The 24155-nt window shown below is 39.0% G+C and overlaps 1 protein-coding gene across 14 annotated transcripts in view; it reads left to right on the top strand.

Annotated features, from left to right (window-relative positions):
• Positions 1-24155, top strand: part of Dock3 (dedicator of cyto-kinesis 3) — a 355025-nt gene that overhangs the window by 130069 nt on the left and 200801 nt on the right. For all 14 annotated transcript variants that reach the window (XM_087562345.1, XM_087562340.1, XM_087562344.1 and 11 more), the window contains 1 exon segment: positions 15060-15208. In XM_087562345.1, coding sequence (XP_087418471.1) covers positions 15060-15208 — 149 coding nt within the window.

The raw sequence follows: 24155 nt of genomic DNA, 5'->3' as shown, positions 1-24155 counted from the left end.
ATAAACAGCCAAGAGCAATAGCAATAATCTGTCTTAGTTAGGGTGCCTCTGAGGTTTCACTGGCCAATAACTCACTGGGAGATAACTGGTGAGTGACATTGAGATTTTCATTAAATAACTCATATCTTGTGGGATATGTCCCATGTTATCAGAAGAAAGAGGAGATTCTTATGGTCATCTCAGATATAAGAAAGACATTTAACAAAATTCAGTACCTTTGAGTTCAAGGTCAGTCTACAAAGCAAGTTCCAGGACAACCAAGCTTACTCAGTGAAAGAGTTGGAAAATAGAAACTCATGATAATATGATAGGACAAGTTCCAACCCCAGCTAGCAGCAGAACTCTGTGGCTTTGATCATTTTTGCTCTGGCTTTATAGTCAAGAAGAGAGGGAACTATTGGGACAATTGATGCTGGTTAGCTGGAGGTAAGAAATTATTGGTGGTTAAGAAGAGATCAGCATCACTGAGGTGAATCTGAGAAATATTTTCTGAGACCACAAAGAAGCTAGAGATAGCTACGATTGTACCTTGTACTTTAGCTGGACTTAGTAATGAGCAAGAATCACCCAGGTGGTACTGCTTTTGAAAGATATGAAGGGGTCATGGAGAGCAGCTGAGGCTTGGGACTGTGAGTAGCCAGGGAAGGCCATTGGTTAATGTAAAGCCTCAGTTGTAGTTGATGGTCCAGGACTGAAGGGATCATGCAAAGAAATTAAGGCTTGGCACATGAAGAGAGCCTGTGAGACGCTATTGATGAAGTCTAGTAGCAGTGGAAGATCCCAGTGTATTGGAGTTGCCAGTACCATGGAAGGATCACCAAGAACCACGGTGACAGTAGAGTGGAGTCAACCAGAGCCTAGAGTGCTTCAGAGGGCAGAACAGGAAAAGTGTCACAAACCTTTTGGAGGAGCCAGAAGATCATGTGTGGTTCCCAGACATGGGGACAAGAAGCTGTGAACATGGAGTTGACCTGGAGACCCTAAGATATTAAAGATGCCAGAGCCTGGGATACCTGCAGAGGAAAGCTGCTAACAGGAAGCAGAACCAGCCAAGGAGAAAGAACTTTGTTATAGTCAACACAGATAAAAAAGGAGCTGGAGATCTGGACACCTCTTTGTCATCAGACATGGACACGCAGAGTTTGGAGTTTGCCCAGCCTGGTTTCCTGTCTTGCTTTGGGGAGTAAAGTTAAGTGATTGACTCTCAGAAGAGATTTTGAACTTAGGACTTTTAACATTGTAAGATTGCAATAGACTGTGGGATCTTTGGAAGTTGGACTGAATGTACTTTTTTATTATGCTATGGCTAGATATCACCCCCATAGACTAATATGTTTGAACAAGCCTATGGGGGCCAGGGAGTAGAATAAGATGGTTTACATATGCTTGGCCCAGGGAGTGGCACTCTTAGGAAGTGTGGCCTTTTTGAAGTAGGTGTGGCCTTGTTGGAGGACATGTGTCACTATGGGTATGGGCTTTAAGACCCTCATCCTAGCTGCTTGGAAGACAGTCTTCTAGCTGCCTTTGGAACAAGAGGTGGAACTCTCAGCTCCTCCAGCCCCATGTCTACCTGGATGTGGCCATGCTCCTCTCTTGATGATAATGGACTGAACCTCTGAACCTATAAGCCAGCCCCATTTAAATGTCCTTTATAATAGTTGCTTTGATCATGGTGTCTGTTCACAGCAGTAAAATACAAAGTACCTTTTATGATAAAAGTTATTTAGTAAAATAAACAAATAAAATTTTTTATTAGTTCTCTCATTGCTCAAAGAAAAAGAAAAGAAAAAAAGTGCTGGTCTAAAGTAACTTAGGGAAGGAAAGAGTTTGATAGGCTCATAGTGAAGTCCATCATGGGAGGGAGGGCATAGCAGCAGGAGCTTGCTGGTCATATTTCAGCACAGTCAGGAAGCAGAGAGAGACTATAGTGGTGCTCAGCTTGCTTTCTTTTTATTTTTTCCTGGTATACCAGCTCATGGAATAGCACTACCCAGATATAAGGTGAGTCTTCTTCCCTCAATTAGTCCAGTCAAGAAACTCTTACAGATAGGCCCAGAGGTTTGTCTCTTAGGTCATTCTCAGTCCTGTAAAGTTTATACAATTAAGCAGTAATTAACAGTAATAAGTGGGAAGTCCCACACCCGCGGATCCCGGCCCGCAGCAGCTCTCTGCTCCCAAACCCCGTGGGAGAGAGACCTCACCGCCTGGTCAGGTGGGCACTCCTGAGGCTGCAGAGCGGAAGAGACCACCAACACTGCCCACCCCTGCCCACATCCCTGGCCCAAGAGGAAACTGTATAAGGCCTCTGGGTTCCCGTAGGGGAGGGCCCAGGAGCGGCAGGACCCCTGCGCCTGAGACACCGCCGGAACCTGAAGGAAACAGACCAGATAAACAGTTCTCTGGACCCAAATCCCGTGGGAGGGAGAGCTAAACCTTCAGAGAGGCAGACACGCCTGGGAAACCAGAAGAGACTGCACTCTGCACACACATCTCAAATGCCAGAGTAAAACTCCAAACGCCATCTGGAACCCTAGTGCACGGAAGCTCCCGGAAAGGGCGGCACAGATCTTCCTGGTTGCTGCCGCCGCAGAGAGCTCGTGGGCATCACCCCGCGAGCAAATGTGAGCCTCGGGACCACAGGTAAGACCAACTTTTCTGCTGCAAGTGACCTGCCTGGTGAACTCAAGACACAGGCCCACAGGAACAGCTGAAGACATGTAGAGAGGAAAAACTACACACCGGAAAGCAGACCACTCTGTCCCCATAACTGGCTGAAAGAAAACAGGAAAACAGGTCTACAGCACTCCTGACACACAGGCTTATAGGACAGTCTAGCCACTGTCAGAAATAGCAGAACAAAGTAACACTAGAGAGAATCTGATGGCGAGAGGCAAGCGCAGGAACCTAAGCAACAGAAACCAAGACTACATGGCACTATCGGAGCCCAATTCTCCCACCAAAATAAACATGGAATATCCAAACACACCAGAAAAGCAAGATCTAGTTTCAAAATCATATTTGATCATGATGCTGGAGGACTTCAAGAAAGACGTGAAGAACTCCCTTAGAGAAACACAGGAAAACATTAATAAACAAGTAGAAGCCTACAGAGAGGAATCGCAAAAATCCCTGAAAGAATTCCAGGAAAACACAATCAAACAGTTGAAGGAATTAAAAATGGAAATAGAAGCAATCAAGAAAGAATACATGGAAACAACCCTGGATATAGAAAACCAAAAGAAAAGACAAGGAGCTGTAGATACAAGCTTCACCAACAGAATACAAGAGATGGAAGAGAGAATCTCGGGAGCAGAAGATTCCATAGAAATCATTGATTCAACTGTCAAAGATAACGTAAAGCAGAAAAAGCTACTGGCCCAAAACATACAGGAAATCCAGGACTCAATGAGAAGATCAAACCTAAGGATAATAGGTATAAAAGAGAGTGAAGACTCACAGCTCAAAGGACCAGTAAATATCTTCAACAAAATCATAGAAGAAAGCTTCCCTAACCTAAAAAAAGAGATACCCATAGGCATACAAGAAGCCTACAGAACTCCAAATAGATTGGACCAGAAAAGAAACACCTCCCGTCACATAATTGTCAAAACACCAAACGCACAAAATAAAGAAAGAATATTAAAAGCAGTAAGGGAAAAAGGCCAAGTAACATATAAAGGCAGACCTATCAGAATCACACCAGACTTTTCGCCAGAAACTATGAAGGCCAGAAGATCCTGGACAGATGTCATACAGACCCTAAGAGAACACAACTGCCAGCCCAGTTTACTGTATCCTGCAAAACTCTCAATTAACATAGATGGAGAAACCAAGATATTCCATGACAAAACCAAATTTACACAATATCTTTCTACAAATCCAGCACTACAAAGGATAATAAAGGATAAAGCCCAACATAAGGAGGCAAGCTATACCCTAGAAGAAGCAAGAAACTAATCGTCTTGGCAACAAAACAAAGAGAAGAAAAGCACACAAACATAACCTCACATCCAAATATGAATATAACAGGAAGCAATAATCACTATTCCTTAATATCTCTCAACATCAATGGCCTCAACTCCCCAATAAAAAGACATAGATTAACAAACTGGATACGCAACGACGACCCTGCATTCTGCTGCCTACAGGAAACACACCTCAGAGACAAGGACAGACACTACCTCAGAGTGAAAGGCTGGAAAACAACTTTCCAAGCAAACGGTCAGAAGAAGCAAGCTGGAGTAGCCATTCTAATATCAAATAAAATCAATTTTCAATTAAAAGTCATCAAAAATATAAGGAAGGACACTTCATATTCATCAAAGGAAAAATCCACCAAGATGAACTCTCAATCCTAAATATCTATGCCCCAAATACAAGGGCACCTACATACATAAAAGAAACCTTACTAAAGCTCAAAACACACATTGCACCTCACACAATAATAGTGGGAGATTTCAACACCCCACTCTCATCAATGGACAGATCATGGAAACAGAAATTAAACAGAGACGTAGACAGACTAAGAGAAGTCATGAGCCAAATGGACTTAACGGATATTTATAGAACATTCTATCCTAAAGCAAAAGGATATACCTTCTTCTCAGATCCTCATGGCACTTTCTCCAAAATTGACCATATAGTTGGTCAAAAAACGGGCCTCAACAGGTACAGAAAGATAGAAATAATCCCATGCGTGCTATCGGACCACCACGGCCTAAAACTGGTCTTCAATAACAATAAGGGAAGAATGCCCACATATACGTGGAAATTGAACAATGCTCTACTCAATGATAACCTAGTCAAGGAAGAAATAAAGAAAGAAATTAAAAACTTTTTAGAATTTAATGAAAATGAAAGTACAACATACCCAAACTTATGGGACACAATGAAAGCTGTGCTAAGAGGAAAACTCATAGCGCTGAGTGCCTGCAGAAAGAAACAGGAAAGACCATATGTCAGCAGCTTGACAGCACACCTAAAAGCTCTAGAGCAAAAAGAAGCAAATACACCCAGGAGGAGTAGAAGGCAGGAAATAATCAAACTCAGAGCTGAAATCAACCAAGTAGAAACAAAAAGGACCATAGAAAGAATCAACAGAACCAAAAGTTGGTTCTTTGAGAAAACCAACAAGATAGATAAACCCTTAGCCAGACTAACGAGAGGACTCAGAGAGTGTGTCCAAATTAACAAAATCAGAAATGAAAAGGGAGACATAACTACAGATTCAGAGGAAATTCAAAAAATCATCAGATCTTAATATAAAAGCCTATATTCAACAAAACTTGAAAATCTACAGGAAATGGACAATTTCCTAGACAAATACCAGGTACCGAAGTTAAATCAGGAACAGATAAACCAGTTAAACAACCCCATAACTCCTAAGGAAATAGAAGCAGTCATTAAAGGTCTCCCAACCAAAAAGAGCCCAGGTCCAGACGGGTTTAGTGCAGAATTCTATCAAACCTTCATAGAAGACCTCATACCAATATTATCCAAACTATTCCACAAAATTGAAACAGATGGATCACTCCCGAATTCCTTCTATGAAGCCACAATTACTCTTATACCTAATCCACACAAAGATCCACCAAAGAAAGAGAACTTCAGACCAATTTCCCTTATGAATATGGACGCAAAAATACTCAATAAAATTCTGGCAAACCGAATCCAAGAGCACATCAAAACAATCATCCACCATGATCAAGTAGGCTTCATCCCAGGCATGCAGGGATGGTTTAATATACGGAAAACCATCAACGTGATCCATTATATAAACAAACTGAAAGAACAAAACCACATGATCATTTCATTAGATGCTGAGAAAGCATTTGACAAAATTCAACACCCCTTCATGATAAAAGTCCTGGAAAGAATAGGAATTCAAGGCCCATACCTAAACATAGTAAAAGCCATACACAGCAAACCAGTTGCTAACATTAAACTAAATGGAGAGAAACTTGAAGCAATCCCACTAAAATCAGGGACTAGACAAGGCTGCCCACTCTCTCCCTACTTATTCAATATAGTTCTTGAAGTTCTAGCCAGAGCAATCAGACAACAAAAGGAGGTCAAGGGGATACAGATTGGAAAAGAAGTCAAAATATCAGTATTTGCAGATGATATGATAGTTTATTTAAGTGATCCCAAAAGTTCCACCAGAGAACTACTAAAGCTGATAAACAACTTCAGCAAAGTGGCTGGGTATAAAATTAACTCAAATAAATCAGTAGCCTTCCTCTACACAAAAGAGAAACAAGCCGAGAAAGAAATTAGGGAAACGACACCCTTCATAAGAGACCCAAATAATATAAAGTACCTGGGTGTGACTTTAACCAAGCAAGTAAAAGATCTGTACAATAAGAACTTGAAGACACTGAAGAAAGAAACTGAAGAAGACCTCAGAAGATGGAAAGATCTCCCTTGACAGGATGTAGATCGCTCCTGAGAGACACAGCCAGAATACAGCAAATACAGAGGCGAATGCCAACAGCAAACCACTGAACTGAGAATAGGACCCCCGTTGAAGGAATCAGAGAAAGGACTGGAAGAGCTTGAAGGGGCTCAAGACCCCTTATGAACAACAATGCCAACCAACCAGAGCTTCCAGGGACTAAACCACTACCTAAAGACTATACATGGACTGACCTTGGACTCTGACCTCATAGGTAGCAATTAATATCCCAGTAAGATCACCAGTGGAAGGAGAAGCCCTGGGTCCTGCTAAGACTGAACCCCCAGTGAACTAGACTGTTGGGGGGAGGGCGGCAATGGGGGGAGGGCTGGGAGGGGAACACCCAATGGAAGGGGAGGGGGGAGGGGGATGTTTGCCCGGAAACCAAAGAATTATTATTAAGTATTAAATAAATTTAAAAAAAAAAGAAGGAAGCCAAAGAGAAAGGCACCTAGCTTCAACATCCGGCTCCACCCAGAGAAGCATGCGCTGTGAGGACCGACGGGGAGGAGCCTGAGCTGCTAGAGCCCATTCCCTGTGAATCCGTGGCTTACTGTACAAAAATAAATAACAAATCTAGACTGTAAAAAAAAAACAGTAATAAGTGTACATCACCTAATGAAATCATGTGTGATAGGTCTCTATGCCACCTCTAATCCACTCTGGGAGAACATGAAGCTTTTCTTCCAAGAATAGGAATAAGACAAAGGTATCTGCTTTTCATAGCTGGACCCAAGTCAGAGCAAATGGGGAAGAGATAGATTAAAAGCACCCCCAGGAACAGAAGCAAAACTGTCTGTTTTTAGAGAACTATCTTATATGTAGAAATCTCTGGTTACTATGTGCATACATATGCTTCATTAGAATTAACACACATTTAGTAAAGTTATATGATAGAACATACTAAAGTCATTCATGTTTCTATAAAGTTAGCAGATGATCTAAAAAGGAAATTAAGAAAACAATCCCATTTTTATATTTTATTATATATTTCTTTACTTACATTTCAAAGGTTATTCCCCTTCCCGATTTCCTGTCCATAAGCCCCCATTCCCTCCCCTCCCCCTCCCCTATACGAGTATTCCCCCTATACATCCCTCTTATTGCCCTCCCCCATATTCCCTTGCTCTGGGGGTCCAACCTTGGCAAGACCAAGAGCTTCCCCTTCCACTGGTGCCTCAACAAGGCTATTCTCTGCTACATATGCATTTGGAGTCCTGGGTCAGTCCATGTATAGTCTTTCGGTAGTGGTTTAGTCCCTGGAAGCTCTGGTTGGTTGGCAACAATCTCATTTATAATAGCATCAAAGAACAGTGAAATGCTTGGGAAAGTGAAAAGTCTGTACACTGAAAGCCAAAACATTGCTGAAGGAAATTAAAGCACAACTTCAAAGAAGAAAAATCCTGTTCATAGTCATTTATAATTGGCTCCAGAATAAATGAGCTCATGTTTACTTGGAAATGACAGCCATGCTATGCCTTTGGATCAGCATATAGTTAAGTATAACCATATGTTCTTTTCATGATAACTGAAAATGTTCTGTTGTTTATTATTGTTATTAACTTTATAATTTTATACCTTATACTTCATCAGACTTTTGATAGCATTTTGAGTTCAAGTTTAGGACTTTATAAGTAACTATCTTTCTTTAAAAGAAAACAACTACCACTGGCTTGTTTACCTTATTCAAAACAACACATACTTCAGAAGTAAAGGTTCATTTAATCAGGAAGATACAGAATATGACATTATACAGTATCTGACAGTTCTTAAAACAGATAAAAATGAGCTACACTTTTAAAAGGAGTTATATACACAAGTAGTTAAAATATAAAGGGACTTTAGGATGCAAACCAAGATTATGATTACCAAGTGGGTGTTAAAAAACATTGTTAGGTAGCGCTGCTTATGTATAAGAAAGATACATGGGTAGAGTTGGCTGGTATTGTTACCCAGCGAGTTGCTGGTGGTCCTGTTTAGAAGCTCATCTAGCAAACTAGGTGGGATTTTGAGACCAGTTCCAGATCAGTGTTGTCTACTGGAAAGAGAACAAAATCAGAGATGTAATAATAAATACAATTTGCTGATAGATTTATTATTTTTCTCCCTTTCTCCCCTCTTTCCCTTCCTTCCTCCAAATGAAAAGACTAAGGCATACCACAGAAGTTCAGGAACTCTTGTGTTTCCTGGGTATTAGGTCCTGGTATGAAATGACTACTGCTGTATTTCTAGAGAAGTGGATGTAAATATGTACCTTCTGCCTTTCTTTTTCTTCACTGCTACAGGGCGCCTGAGAACCTGCAGGGGCTTGGTTGGCAGGGTAGCTGCTACCACTCCAGCTCCATATGTTCTGTCTCCAGTGTGAAAGCTGTCTGTGGACAAATGTCAGGCTGTAGTTAAGACGTGGGGCTTTCTCCAGGGCCACTTTCTGCTGTGGAATGTATTTCATTCCTCATGGGTTCCAGGAATGAGACATATTAAGTGGTCTGGCTTTTGTGTTGATTCTGACAGGGAGTTATTGTACTTAGAAAGATTTGCTAGTTCCAATTATCAATATTTAATTTGGTAAGAAGGAGTGAGGGCTGTGTTCACAGTCAACTTTGTGTCCTGTCATAACTCAGTTGGAGTGAGCAATGGAGGATGGCCTTTCATAGTTGGAGTTATTCAATTTTATCCTTTAAAACAGCCAAAGCTGAATGTAAATCTGAATTTTAAGTTTAGAGACGAAGGACTGCCAGTCATTTAATTAAATTTAGGCCCAGGTGCCATCTCTTCCCACTCCTAATTCCCAGTCTATATTTACTTTTTTCTAGTTCTTTTAGCTATTTCTTCAATGTTTTAAATTTCAAATAATGTTCCCTTAATGGATGCCTTTTCTAAACTTTAAGTATTATTTAACAATTTTTCCTTTTGCAAAAGACAGTAATTAAGCCGAATACTCATGCACCTACATTCCTTTCCTGCCTTGTGTCCAAAATCCCAAATCACCACCAGACTCAGTAGTTACAATGTCTGTGTAACTATTTTCATGAATTTTGTATCACTTCTTTTTGAGTCAACATTCAATTGTTATGCTGTTTGTGTAATTATTCTCATAATTAAACACATAATAAAACACAACTCTGGTTGTGTTTCCTTTCTACATGCTTTCACAGTTACTGACTGCTTGATCTTACTCTGTTTTCTAAAGTCCAACCTCTTAGCAGAAATAAAAATGTCCATTAAGTGTGTTCAATGCACTAGATACTTAATAAATATAATTTTTCTCAGTAATATCTTGTGGAACCCTGCCACTTTCTACATTAACATGAAATATATCCTGAAAATGTCTTTCTTTCCTAGTTCTGATTGTCTCTTAGGCTAAACCACTTTTGCCTTAATTTTGGCTTATTTGTTCATTTGACAAAACACTTTACCAGTAGCTTTCTGAAAAGCAAATCATGTAAAATAAAAACTAACATTTCTTCCCCCCCCCCCCGAATAGAATCTTTTTTTTCTTTTTTTCTTTATTAACTTGAGTATTCTTATTTACATTTCGATTGTTATTCCCCTTTCCGGTTTCCGGGCCAACATCCCCCTAGCCCCTCCCCCTTCCCTTCTATATGGGTGTTCCCCTCCCCATCCTCCCTCCATTACCGCCCTGCCCCCAACAACCACGTTCACTGGGGGTTCAGTCTTGGCAGGACCAAGGGCTTCCCCTTCCACTGGTGCTCTTACTAGGATATTCATTGCTACGTATGAGGTTGGAGTCCAGGGTCAGTCCATGTATAGTCTTTGGGTAGTGGCTTAGTCCCTGGAAGCTCTGGTTGCTTGGCATTGTTGTTCATATGGGTCTCGAGCCCCTTCAAGCCCTTCCAGTCCTTTCTCTGATTCCTTCAATGGGGGTCCCGTTCTCAGTTCAGTGGTTTGCTGCTGGCATTCGCCTCTGTATTTGCTGTATTCTGGCTGAGATCTACATCCGGTTCCTGTTGGCCTGCACTTCTTTGCTTCATCCATCTTGTCTAATTGGGTGGCTGTATATGTATGGGCTGCATGTGGGGCAGGCTCTGAATGGGTGTTCCTTCTGCCTCTGTTTTAATCTTTGCCTCCCTATTCTCTGCCAAGGGTATTCTTGTTCCCCTTTTAAAGAAAGAGTGAAGTATTCACATTTTGATCATCTGTCTTGAGTTTCATGTGTTCTGTGCATCTAGGGTAATTCAAGCATTTGGGCTAATAGCCACTTATCAATGAGTGCATACCATGTGTGTTTTTCTGTGATTTGGTTACTTCACACAGGATGATATTTTCCAGTTCCCTTCATTTGCCTATGAATTTCATAAAGTCATTGTTTTTGATAGCTGAGTAATATTCCACTGTGTAGATGTACCACATTTTCTGTATCCATTCCTCTGTTGAAGGGCATCTGGGTTCTTTCCAGCTTCTGGCTATTATAAATAAAGCTACTATGAACATAGTGGAGCACGTGTCTTTGTTATATGTTTGGGCATCTTTTGGGTATATACCTAAGAGAGGTATAGCTGGGTCCTCAGGTAGTTCAATGTCCAATTTTCTGAGGAACCTCCAAACTGGTTTCCAGCATGGTTGTACCAGTCTGCAATCCCACCAACAATGGAGGAGTGTTCCTCTTTCTCCACATCCTCGCCAGCATTTGCTGTCACCTGAGTTTTTGATCTTAGCCATTCTCACTGGTGTGAGGTGAAATCTCAGGGTTGTTTTGATTTGCATTTCCTTTATGAGTAAAGATGTTGAACATTTCTTTAGGTGTTTCTCAGCCATTCGGCATTCCTCGGCTGAGAATTCTTTGTTTAGCTCTGAACCCCACTTTTTAATAGGGTTTTTTGTCTCCCTGTGGTCTAACCTCTTGAGTTCTTCGTATATTTTGCATATAAGCCCTCTATCTGTTGTAGGATTGGTAAAGTTCTTTTCCCAATCTGTTGGTTGCTGTTTTGTCCTAACCACAGTGTCCTTTGCCTTACAGAAGCTTTGCAAAAACTAACATTTCTTAATTTTAAATGTATTAGCCTGCCCTTAGCTGTGACTGATAGTTTTGATGGATATAGAATTGTTACAAATAAGATATGAATTTTTGCTAGGTGTGGATATATCTACTTGTACAAGCCAGCACTCAGAAGGTTGAGGCAGGAGGATTAAGAGTTTGAGTTCATTCAGGATCTAGCATTCAGTGAGACTTTCACACAGACACAACAACAGCAACAACAACAACAACAGAAGTAGACCCTACAGAACTGTGCAAGACCTCAGCATTTTTCATCTTCCAGAGCTGCTGTCTGTCCGTCTGTGTCAGTCTGTAGTTCTTCGTAGTTGCATGTTGTCTCCCTGAGCAATGCTATGGATCATCACTTTGTCCTCAGTATTGTGAAATTTGACAAGTGTCCATCATTGTATCTGCTTTTTTAATTTTTGTTTTATTTTCTTGTTGGTTATGTTGACTACACATCCAGTTATTCCAGTATGGGAGCTCATTTCTTTACTTCTGGCGCATATAGTTAAGGGCCAGCTTAGTTAAGTAGAGTGTTGAAGCTCTGACTACATAGAATGCCCACTAAGTCAGTGGCTTTAGGTTCTTATCTTGAATTCAAAGAATGAGTTTCACTGATAACAGGTAAGGTAAGATTTTCAGAAGGATGTTACAGGTGAAAGCAATCTAGCAGAGCACCTGCACAGAGGACCAGGGCTTAGAGGATACTACTGAGTTGAGTATAGAGGATTGGAAAGAAATTGACACCATGTCAATTGCGTTAATAATGCTGCTTTCTAATTATATGATGCATTTCATTCTTACTCTATTTTTAAACAAAAGACTAGAGCAAGTTTTTCCACCTTTGCATAGTTAAATGAGAATGGATTTTCTACTAGATAAAAAGGTATAGCAGTTATAGTCCAGTTACCTATATAACAAACCACGAACAGCCTAGACGTTGTAAACAACTATTAATTGTTTCAGTAATTCAGTTGGGCAGTTTTCTCTTATGGTTTCTCCTTTTGTTGCAGTCAGGTAGTTGTAGGGTGGATTTGGCAAGGCTAGGTATATGGTACTAAGAACTAGTTATTAGGATGTCTTCACCTTGTGGCTTCAACTTGTGGCTTGTGCTTTTAAAAGACTGACTACTTTGTTCATTCATTTATTCATGCATGCTAGGAGACAGTAAAAAGTAGGCTAAATTGGGGCTCACAGCTGACTTAGTTCACTTCTTCCATGTTCTATTGCTCAGAGTGGTCTCAGGACCTGCCTAGATTCACAGAGAAAACCCACTGTCTTTCCCTCTGAACTGTTAGTGTTATATTGCAATAGAAGAACAGGGCAAGGGAGCTATTATCATTTCTGGAAATTTTATAAAATTTTATAAAAAGTCCTTATTAAAAAACATAGTGTTTATAATTCTTTTTTAAAAAGTTTTATTATATTTATATGAGTATACTGTCCCTGTCTTCAGACACACCAGAAGAGGGCATCGGGTCCCATCACAGATGGTTGTGAGCCACCATGTGATTGCTGTGAAATGAACTCAGGACCTCTGGAAGAACAGTCAGGGCTCTTAACCGCTGAGCCATCTCCCCAACCCATGTTTATAATTCTTTAAAGGCTATACCAGTATATTCTTGCATAGACATTATGCATATTTGTATGTATATTACATGTGTTTATGATTATAGATGTGTATACCCATATGTATACAATTATACACATATATACTACTCATATACTTAGTTTATTAAGACTGCTATATAAAAATTCTATTAGCTGTAAATAACAGAAGTTTATTTCCCATGGTTCTGGAGTTTGGGAAGTCTTAGATGAAGACACAGAGTTCTTGTCATGGGAGAGCTCATTTCCACATAACTGACACCTTTTCACTCCATCCTCAAGTTGTGTAGTAGTAGAGCAAACTCCATGCACTAGGCCTCTACAAGGATACTAATGCTATTTTTGCTCTGCCTTCATGACTTTAATCATCTCTCCAAAGGTACTGCCTTCTAATACCATTGCCTTAAGGGTTAGGATTTTGATATATAAATTTGGTGTTATACAAACATTGAAATTGTAGCACATGGGCTACAGAGATGGCTCAGCAATAAAAGGCTCTGAGTGCTTTTCCAGAAGCCTTAGGTTCGATTCACAGCACTAGTGTGGCAGATTACAACTGTGTGTAACTCCAGTTTCAGGGATATCCAGTGCCCTCTTGAGTCATCTGTGTGCACCAGGCTTCGATGTGGTACACAGACATACATTTAGGCAAAACATCAATACACATTAAATAGAAAAAATAAACACATCTTTAAAAAGAATAAATCACAGCATTCACACACACACACACACACACACACACACACACGATGCACTGATATCAGCATGCTTCCTCACACTTGGCCTAAAAAACGAACCTTACTTTTAATTATCGTTCATAAATCTCAGAGCTACCTTGAATCTGAAACTATCTTTGATCCTTTAATTCAAGCCAGCATTCCCTGGAAAACTGGTTCATGTTTTCTAAAACTTCAGCATTACTTTGTATCACTCTCAGCTGATGATCTTTCCCTTTTCTGTGAATAGTCATTTCATTAAATTTCCAACTCTCTGTGTCATCTCCTGTATTAGGGATCTTTCCTCTCTGTGGCAATACAGTTGTCCCTTTCAGCCCATGGATTGAAGCTTATGGAATAAAGTACTTGGGAAAACTGCGTCTGTAGTATGTGCTGATTGATTACTAAAGCATTCTTTATAGATTGGTTATACTCCAGTTTCTTCAATAATCATATAAAATCATGTTTCCTTCTCCAAGAAACAGAATCCTAAGTATTCAAAAGTCAAGATTTTGCTTCTCTGAAATAATACTCCAGATCTTAAATTTGTACTCTTAAGAACAATTTTTGAAGCATCAACTGAGTACTTAGTTTTTTGTGTTTTGTTTTTTACTTGCAAGGTAATAAACACTATAATGCCCTTAATTAAGTTCATTATGATGTTTCTACTTAACTTTTGTAATGGTAAGGATCTTTATTAAGCTGAAAGGAGGAGAAACCTCCCACTCTAGGGACACACACTGTTTAAAAGAAGCTAATTAGAAACCTAGATGAGGCCTAGAAACCAAGAAAGAAATCTCACTCCAGAGACTGGCTTTATATGAAACCTTCGTTGCTTCAAAATAGGGCAGTTAATTCCCTTCCCTCCTTCTTTTAACTTGACTATCCCTCCTGATGAAATTGGAGATGTTGCCAGATGGTTGAAGTCTTTGCTGTCAGGGGCATTATTACTTCCGCTGTGAAATCAGCTTTGGGCTCCTGTGTAAGTTGCTTTTCTGATTAAGCTTAATAACTTTGATTTACTTGAGATGAGTGGTCCAGGATTGGGTCAAGGGCTGCTTTCTCAATGATGCAGACTAGTTATATTGCCTTTTTAGATATCACTGTGTACAAGGCTTTAGAAAGTAGTAAGTGCATTTTTGTTTCTAAGTATTCTCCTTCTTATATTGCCTTTACAGTTCAGGGAAATGAGCACTTTCCATAGTTTTAACTATTTTTCTTTCTCTTTTCATTCCCTTTCCATATCCCTTTTATATTTCACCCACACCAAAATACCTTTCAGAAACACAAAGTAGATCTTTTCTACAAACTACGCCATGTGATGAATGAACTTATTGACCTGCGAAGGCAGCTCCTGTCTGGTCACCTGACACAGGATCAGGTGCGGGAGGTTAAGCGGCACATCACCGTGCGCCTGGACTGGGGCAATGAGTAAGTATGACTATTACTTGGGCACCTCTTAGTTCCTTTGTAACTCAGTCCTCATAGAATTTGAACTCCATCTAAGCTTCTCTTTAATGATTAAAAGATAATATATCGTCCATATAGTTTTGCTAGGTATCATTTTTTTCTAGTTATCAGTGGTTCTAGTCTGAAGTTGTTTTAGCCTGTGTTTTTATTTCTAGAAAGAATTAAGGAATTGTACTGGGTTATCCACTGAGCTGTATTCCAGGAGATCAGATTCCTTTGTTTTAAACCTCACTAATTACAGTATGCTTAAAAAGATTTTGTGGTGCTTTAGAAAAAAGGGAAGTCTGTACAGGGAAGATGGCTCAGCAGATAATGGTACTTGCCACTGAACCTTTACAACTGAGTTTGATCTCCAGATTTTACAAGGTGAAAGAGAAACTGATTACTACAAGTTCTTTGACTTCTGCATGGGCATCTGCATGCCTACACACACAACAAATAAACATGTATGTGTGTGTGTGTGTGTGTGTGTGTGTGTGTGTGTGTGTGTGTGAGAGAGAGAGAGAGAGAGAGAGAGAGAGAGAGAGAGAGAGAGAATTAGAGTTCTTTATACATTTTTTACCCATACAGTGAATCTGAGTAAGTATAACCTATAAATGAGGATTTATACTTTAGAATATTCTTTAACTCATTTGTCATTCAGATACATTTGTACAGTGGAGTGATGATTTTCTATGCCCTTAAAATTTGAGAGCTAGAAAGATAGTTCAGTGGTTAAAAGCACAGGCTGCTCTTTCAGAGGGCAGGGGTTCAATGGAGCACCCAACATGGCAGCTCACAGTTGTCTACAACCTCAGTTCTAGGGGATCTGCTGCTCACTTATGGCTTCTGTGGCACCATGCATGCACATGGTGCAAAGACATACATGCAGACAAAACAGAAAATAAAAATAAATGTTTAAAAATAAAAGTTTGAGGCTTGGTCATTATAAATTAATATAGGTTAAAGTTGTATTTCTTCATAAATTTAATAATTGTTTATGTCCACTGAATTTTGAAACAACCAGTTGTTTCCTACTTTAGACATACATGCTTATGTAAAAATAATTAAATACTTACATTCACGTCTTCCAGATAAAGCATTTTGGAATGATAGAAAAGAAACCAGTAAATAAGATATATGAATCTGGGCTGGAGAGATGGCTCAGTGGTTAAGAACTCTGACTGCTCTTCCAGAGGACCTGAGTTCAATTTCCAGCATCAACATGGTGGCTCACAACTGTCTGTAGTGGGATCCAATGCCCTCTTCTAGTGTGTCTGAAGATAGGGACAGTGTATCCATATACATGAAATAAATAAATAAGTCTTTTTAAAAAAGAGATGTGTATCTATTTCTGAAAGGTAGGAAATAAGTTACTGGCAGAAGAAGCTAATGTAGGCAGAGAGAACCTCAGCTGATGTTGGAGCCAGTCTGCTCTGAGGGTCCTAGAATCAGGTGATCTGAGAGGGACCCTGAAAGATTATGGTGATGGTTTTAAAGTCTGTATGAAGAATAATCATCCCTTGAAAAGAATTAATAGCTAGTTGTTTTTCCTTTGTATTAGAAACTAACAGCCTCAAGGAAACTGGGCGACTGGAGGGAGAATTAGGGCCTCATGTATTTGGTGTCATGTAATGCCCAGGAAGGAAAGCTTGCCAGTCATCTATTTATGCACAAAACTCTCTACAATTTTTAGTGCATTTCACATATAAATGAACAAGCAAATTTCACTGATATTTAAATAAATTATTTCTCAGGGAAGAGGGAGACCAAGATTAAAAAAAATATCTGTGCCCAAGGGAAATGACTTATCCTTTGAGAGAAATGGAAGTTCACTAAAAACTTTAAGAACAAAGCAAATTCTTCCAGTATCTACAAAGAGAATCAGAAGGCTCATTATGTAGGGCTAGAGTCAATAAAGAAAGAAGGAAGAATATGATTTCTAAAATAAAACACTCAAAGATTTTATGTAATTTCCTTGAAAATAAAACAAAGAGATGGAAAATAATTTACTGGATAGAGAATCATTACTGAGGAGGTTCAAGATAAATCTAACTTCCAGAAGAAGAGCAAAGACAATGAGGTAGTGTGTATAAAGAAACAGAAGTCCCAAAGCCCAAAATAAGCAGCTTCCAGATAGAAAGGGATCACTATACAGTTAAAATAATGAATGCCACTAATAGTTATACAATTCATCATTTTGGAACTTAACAGCTACCATAAAACCACTTAATAAAGAAGATAAATGATTTTGAAATATCAGTTAACATTTTACTGTAAAGTTTGAAACCCAAACAAAAATTTTGTAGGTCTGTCTCTATTTTTTTGTTACTGTTTTTTCTCTTTTTATTTATTCTTTTCTTATATAATACATTCTGACCACAGTCTCTTCTCCTTCCACTCCTCCCTTCTATATTCCCTATACTTACCCTCTCTTCCAGATCCACTCCTCCTTTTCCAAAGAGCAGGCCTTCCAGTGATGTCAGCCAAATATGGCATAACAAGATGCAATAAAACTAGGCACAAACCCTCGTATCAAGGCTGGGTGAGATAACCCAGTAGGAAGAAAAGGGTCCCAAGAGTAGGAAAAGAATCAGGGACACACCCCTGCTATTCCCATTGCTAGGAGTCCCACAAAACCCAACCTAAAATCCACAACATGTATGCAGAGGATCTAAAGCAGACTCATACAGTGTCCCTGTTTGTCACCTCAGTCTCTGAGCCCATGTAAGTCCTGCTTAGTTGATTCCAAAGGCTGTCTGTGTTCTTGTGGTTTCCTTGACCCCTCTGGCTCCTATAATCTTTGATCCCCCTCTTCTGCTGGGTTTTCCAAGGCATGCTTAATATTTGGCTGTGATTGTCTGCCTCTGCTCCCATCAGCTCCTGGAGAAAGCCTCTTTGATGACAATTGTGCTTGGTACCAATCTGTGAGTACTGCAGAATGTCACTAGGCATTTCATTGGCTTTGTTTTTTCTATTTAAGCAAACATCAAAGGCAAAGCATTTCTTCTAAACCAATAGAACTGTTCTGATACTTGAACTTCTTTTTTTCCTTCATATTTCAAAATAAGAGATGATTTATTGTAAAGATACTGTGCTCCATAAGTTATGTAAAAGCGATTATTCCACACCAAAGCTGAGTTTGGAAAACCATTTTCATCATTCTTACATATACCGGAATATTTCCACATTTTTTATAAGTGCCAGAAAGTATTGACATGTAGCATATATTGGCACGTAGATAGATCTATTGTCAATATTTGATGAACACATTTTAGTGTTTTATTTAATATAATTATTAGTCATATGCTAATCTTTTATGCCTTTTCTATAAGCTTTGACATATAGTTTGCTTTTTCAGAATCAACTTCATAAATAATCTTAGCTTTTTTTTTTTTTTCTCGGAGCTGGGGACCGAACCCAGGGCCTTGCGCTTGCTAAGCAAGCGCTCTACCACTGAGCCAAATCCCCAACCCCCTTAGCTTTTAATAGTATATTTAATTACAGCATTGTGGTAAGTACAAGGACCCATTGGTCCTACTATAGTGAAATGCTCCCTTGACCTTCCAAGACTTAGCTAGTGAGGGAACTATCACCAAGAAGCACTGTTGGGTGGTGAGTGCTGGGACTGGCATTGTGCCTAGGATGGATCCTAAAACCCAACTTTTAGAGAACTGTACCTGTTTGTGTGAGATATAACTCCCCTACTTGTCATCAGTATTTGTAGTTCAGATGCTGTTTTTGCTTTATTTTTCTCAAAGTATTGCCTCTACTCCTTTCCTTCCCTCCCTTCTCACTCATGTTTTTTTTAATTTAAAATAAGTGAATATCTTTCAGGGGAATACCATCCCTTACCTCTAGCTGTAGTATAAAGCAATACTAACAACAGCATGATATTGGTACAGAGGCAGACAAGGCCAATCATGGAATAGAATTGAAGACCCAGAAATAAACCTATACACATTTGAACACTTGATTTTTTGACATAGAAACCAAAAAACATACAGTAGAAAAAGGAAAGCGTCTTCAATAAATGGTGCTAGTCTAACTGGTGGTCTGTATGTAGGAAAATGAAAATAGATCCATATTTATCACCTTGCACTTTTATAGTGCTCAAGTTCAAGTGGATCAAGGACCTCAACATAAAACCAGATATACTGAATTTAATAGAAAAGAAAGTGGGAAAGAACCTCTAATTCATTGGCACAGGGGGAAATTTTCTGAACAGAACACCAATGGTTCAGGCTCTAAGATCAACAAATTCACAAATGGGACCTCATAAAACTGAAAAGCTTCTGTAAAACAAAAGACACCATCAGTAGGACAAACCAGCAATGGACAGATTGGGGAAAAAAATCTTCACTAAGTCTATGTTGGACAGAGGGCTAATATACAAAGGTTTTAAGACAAATGGATGGAACTAGGAAATATGATCCTGAGTGAGGTCACTCTGACCCAAAAGGACATGTATGGTCTGTACTCACTAATAAGTGGATATTAGACAAAAAAGTACAGAATACCCAGGACACAATCCACAGAACTCAATACAGTTAATAAGAAGGAAGGCCCAAGTGAGGATGCTTCAATCCCACTTAGAAGGGTGAAGAAAATAATTATGGGAGGCCAAGGGAGGGATGGGCCTGGGTGGGAGAAGAGAAGGGGAAGAAAAAGGGGAACAGGATCAGATATCAGGGGAGGGGGCAGAGATGAGTGAACTATTCATTCTGTCTTCTAAAGTAAGTCCAATAATTATATCCAGTACAAGGAGCTAAAACATAGTATACCTAGAAATTAATTTTAATTTATTAATTCTTAATACCTTCCATGGATACTTTCAACAACCTCTAATTTCATCACTTATAGTAAATATAGGATAGGTAAATTAAATTGTCCCAATCCAGAATTGGCATGAGTAAACTGATTTTTGCTGTATAAAAATACTCAAAAGGAGAAATATTTTTATTTCTTTTTTTATTTTTGTGAGATTATAATATATTATATCATTTCTTTTCTTTCTTCCCCCAAAACCCTCAGATATATTCCTTTCAAATTCATGGACTCTTTTTTTTTTTCCCCTCGGAGCTGGGGACCGAACCCAGGGCCTTGCGATTGCTAGGCAAGCGCTCTACCTCTGAGCTAAATCCCCAACACCACCCCCCCCCCCCCCCCCGAGCTGGGGACGGAACCCAGGACCTTGTGCTTGCTAGGCAAGCGCCTTACCACTGAGCTAAATCCCCAACCCCTTTATGGACTCTTTTTTAATTAATTGTTGTTTCATATGTATGTACGCTAATATACATATATATTCCTAAATACAACTTGCTCAGTCTGTATGATTATACTTCTGTGTATGTTTTTAGGGCTGCCCACTTGTTGTTACCTAACGTATTACTATGGCCTTCCCTGGAGAAGACTATTTCTCCTACTCTCAGCTTTCTGTTGTTGTCTTTATTTCTTGGTCTAGAGTTGGGCCTTGTCCCTCAGGTACTTTAGCACTTCAGCATGTCTATTGTTGCCTTGCTTAAGTCATGGTTTAGCAGTCATGTTGCTCATACTTTATGGGTATAACTTTTGAGATTACTAGAAAACAATCTCACAGCAAACTTCCTGCTCCTCTGGCTCTTAGAATTCTTATTCCTCCTCGTTTGCTGAGAATTTTTGTTGTTGTTGTTGGGGTTTTTCTATTTTTGTTTGTTGTTGTTGTTTGGTTTTTATTGATGTATCAATTGGGAATGGGCTCCACAACTCTGCGTTTTGATTGGTTGTGGTTTTCTGTAATAGTCCCAGTCTCTTACAAAGAGAAGTCATGATGGCAGGTGCCATGATCTTTTCCAAAGGAGGGAGGCAACCAACAGACCTATCCAGTTATGATGCTTATGAACAACCAGAATGGCATGAAAACCCTAATTGTGCTGAAGTGACATGTACTCTTTTAAAAAGTTATAGAATTTTATGTGTTAGGTTGTATAGGTAGAAAGCGCAGATTTCAATAATATGCAAGTATTAAAAAACTTTTGTTGAATTAAAAATTTTCTGTATATTTTGTTGTAAAATGGTATTGATAGTGGAAGTCGAAAAGAAAAGGGAGGAGAAAAATTATAAATAGAAAGTGAGATTAAGAAAGAACAAAAGATTGGGTAGAGTGGCAGGCACATACAAGCCTAACACTCAGGATGCTGAGTGTTAAGAATAATTATAAATTCAAGGCCAGGCTAAGCTACATTGTGAGACTTTGTCTGACACACAAATAAAATAATTTGAATTATAAACTTATAAATTATTCATTTAAAAATTTCATTTTACAATAAAAATATCATAAGCAGTAAGTTTGGTTTATGACCAAGCCATCTCAGTCAACAGGGTCTCAAGCAAGGGAGTCAGGATTGAAAAGAAAAAGACAATTAGACATCATTATAACATGACTCCAGCCAGTGCTGAGCCTGAAGCGGGTTTATTTTTCTCCAGTCAGCTTTTGTACCATTCTAGGTACTTGCAGAAAATAGGGTCAGTTCTTAGATCAAAGACAAAGTAATCCAACCAGGCAATAAACATAGCCCAGGCTCACAGTTTCTAGGGGCTTTTCAGGATGACCAAGATGAAAGGAATGCCATACATTCCTCAGCTGTGATTTCCTTGAGTTTTGTATTAACCCAATGTAAATACTCTTTTCTGAGCCTACTTCCTTGTCTGGGCCCAATGTCAAATTTTGCCAAATTTCTAGATGTGGCCCCAAAACCTCTCTACAGTTTTATAATATGCAAAAGGTGTCATTGAATGATTTTCTTCTGAATAAATTTATAAGCTAGGATTCCTGGATAGAGGTGTGGGTTTCTTGTTTTTGTTTTTGTTGTTGTTGTTGTTGTTTTTCTCTCAAGACATATGAAACCAGCAGACTACTTAGGTTCTTCTGGGGTTTGAGGCTATGTCCTCAATAGCTGTTATTATTCTGTTTATGAGTTTTGATTTTGTGTGGTCAATACCAAAATTCTTGCAAGAAGGCAAGAGAGCAAGAGAGAGAGGAGGGGGCAGGCAGCCTCTTTTATAGTGAGTTAGGCCCACCTGGCTGTTGCCAGGTAACTGTGAGGTAGAGTTTAGACAAAATGCTAACAGTAGCCATTAGTATTTAGACAATTATCACTAAAAAGCTAATAAATATAATGGAAATACTGCACTTTTAAATCAAGATAGACCATAATTGAGAAACTATCAGCTCTCTTCCTCAAAAGGGTACTTTTAATCTCTCCAAACCTTCATTTTTCTTACTTTAAAAAACAAAACAAAACAAAACAAAAAAATGTGTCTACCTCGATTTCATGGTGCAAGCCTGTAACTGTAATTACTTGGGAGGCTGAAGAATGGGGGAACAAATGTTGTGAGCCCAAATAGCTTATTAAGTCTATTGCAGAAAGAGGGTGGGTAGCAAAGAGGAGAGCTGGAAGGGCTTGATGATGTTACACATAGTAGGAGTAGTTATATTTCAGTAGCTATTCACGCTGCCAGACACTGGTGAGTGTTTATAGGCATCAGTCCCCAAAATAGCCATGAGAATATATCAGTCAATATGGATTACTGGAAAAATTGAGGTACAAACCATGTGATCTGACATTGGTTCCCTTCTTGTTATTCTGCCGTACTGCTCCCTCCCTTTGAATAAAGATAGAAAGAGATCATCTTGACTGTACATTTCAGTTCACAGTTTGTGAAGTAATTTATAGGAGTAAATAGCCAGAAACCTCTTTTTCAGGATGAGACTCGCAGGAAACATATAATAATTACATTTCCATATGCAGTAGCTTTGCCTTCTTCAAATGAGAATAGTTACTAGTTTAACTTTTGCAAACTTTTCTTTTTGAATTGACATAATAAATCATCATAATAGAGCCAGAGAGGTGGATCAACAGTCAAGAATGCTCACAGCCACCTGTAACTCCAGCTCCAGAGGAGCTGACACTCCCTTTTGGCCTCTCCAAGCACCTGCTCTAACATGCATGTATCTTCCAAGCAGACAATGTGTGCATATGCTTACTTAAAAATGAAATAAGGCTTTTATTTTAAACAATGATCATAAGAGCTGTAATTCAGCTTTTGATTGTTTACTAAGTCCTTAATTATTCTCTATTTCTTAAGATAATGAAATTGATGTCCTGAAAAGGCACTTGATTCTGGCTACTGCTAAGAACAGGAAAGCACTGTTCTTAAAGGGGAAGTGTGACAAATAACATTTGCTTGATTCAAAATCGACATGTTCCCTCTATCCAATACTGCTAGTATGATGTAATAGAAAAGAACTTCAGAAGTTTTTGTTTAGTTTAGGTGGGATGGTGTATGATTATGTGGCTGAGTGGACAGCAAGCGAAGGCCTCAGGCCAGCAATTACGAATGTTGCATAATAGCCATTCATTGCCTGCCCCACTTACTTATATACTAGTGGCGATTTTAAGTTTTTGTACCTAAAGTATCCATTTTCATTGAGTTATTTGCTTAGTTTCTTTTTTGTTAATTTTTATAATTAGGCTATTCCATATACATTTGGCCCTTTGTATGTCAGGTTTCATATCCATGGAGTAAGCTGTCCATAAATGCAAATTTTTTTCTTAGATTATATTTATTTTAGTGTTTCCTAAACAATGCAGTACAACTATTTATATAGCATGTAGATTGTAGCATATTACAAGAGATGTAGAGATGACAAAGTATACGGAAAGGTTGTGTAAATTAAATGCAAATTGTATGCTGTTTTATGTAAGGGGCTTGACCATCCTTGGATTTGGTATTCTTGAGGGCACCTAGTACTAATCCCTGTAGGAAATCAAGAGACAGCTGCACATTGTTGTTGTATAATTATATAAAAAAAAATCAGTCTTTTTTCCTGCTTTAGGTCCAACACCACAGTGCCCCAAGGTGTCTGGTAGACATCTTCATCTCAGTC

The sequence above is a fragment of the Rattus norvegicus genome, chromosome 8, assembly GCF_021556685.1.
Source record: "Rattus norvegicus strain SHRSP/BbbUtx chromosome 8, alternate assembly SHRSP_T2T, whole genome shotgun sequence".
In the NCBI taxonomy this organism is placed as follows: Eukaryota; Metazoa; Chordata; class Mammalia; order Rodentia; family Muridae; genus Rattus; species Rattus norvegicus.
This window is presented reverse-complemented; position numbering and strand designations above follow the sequence as displayed.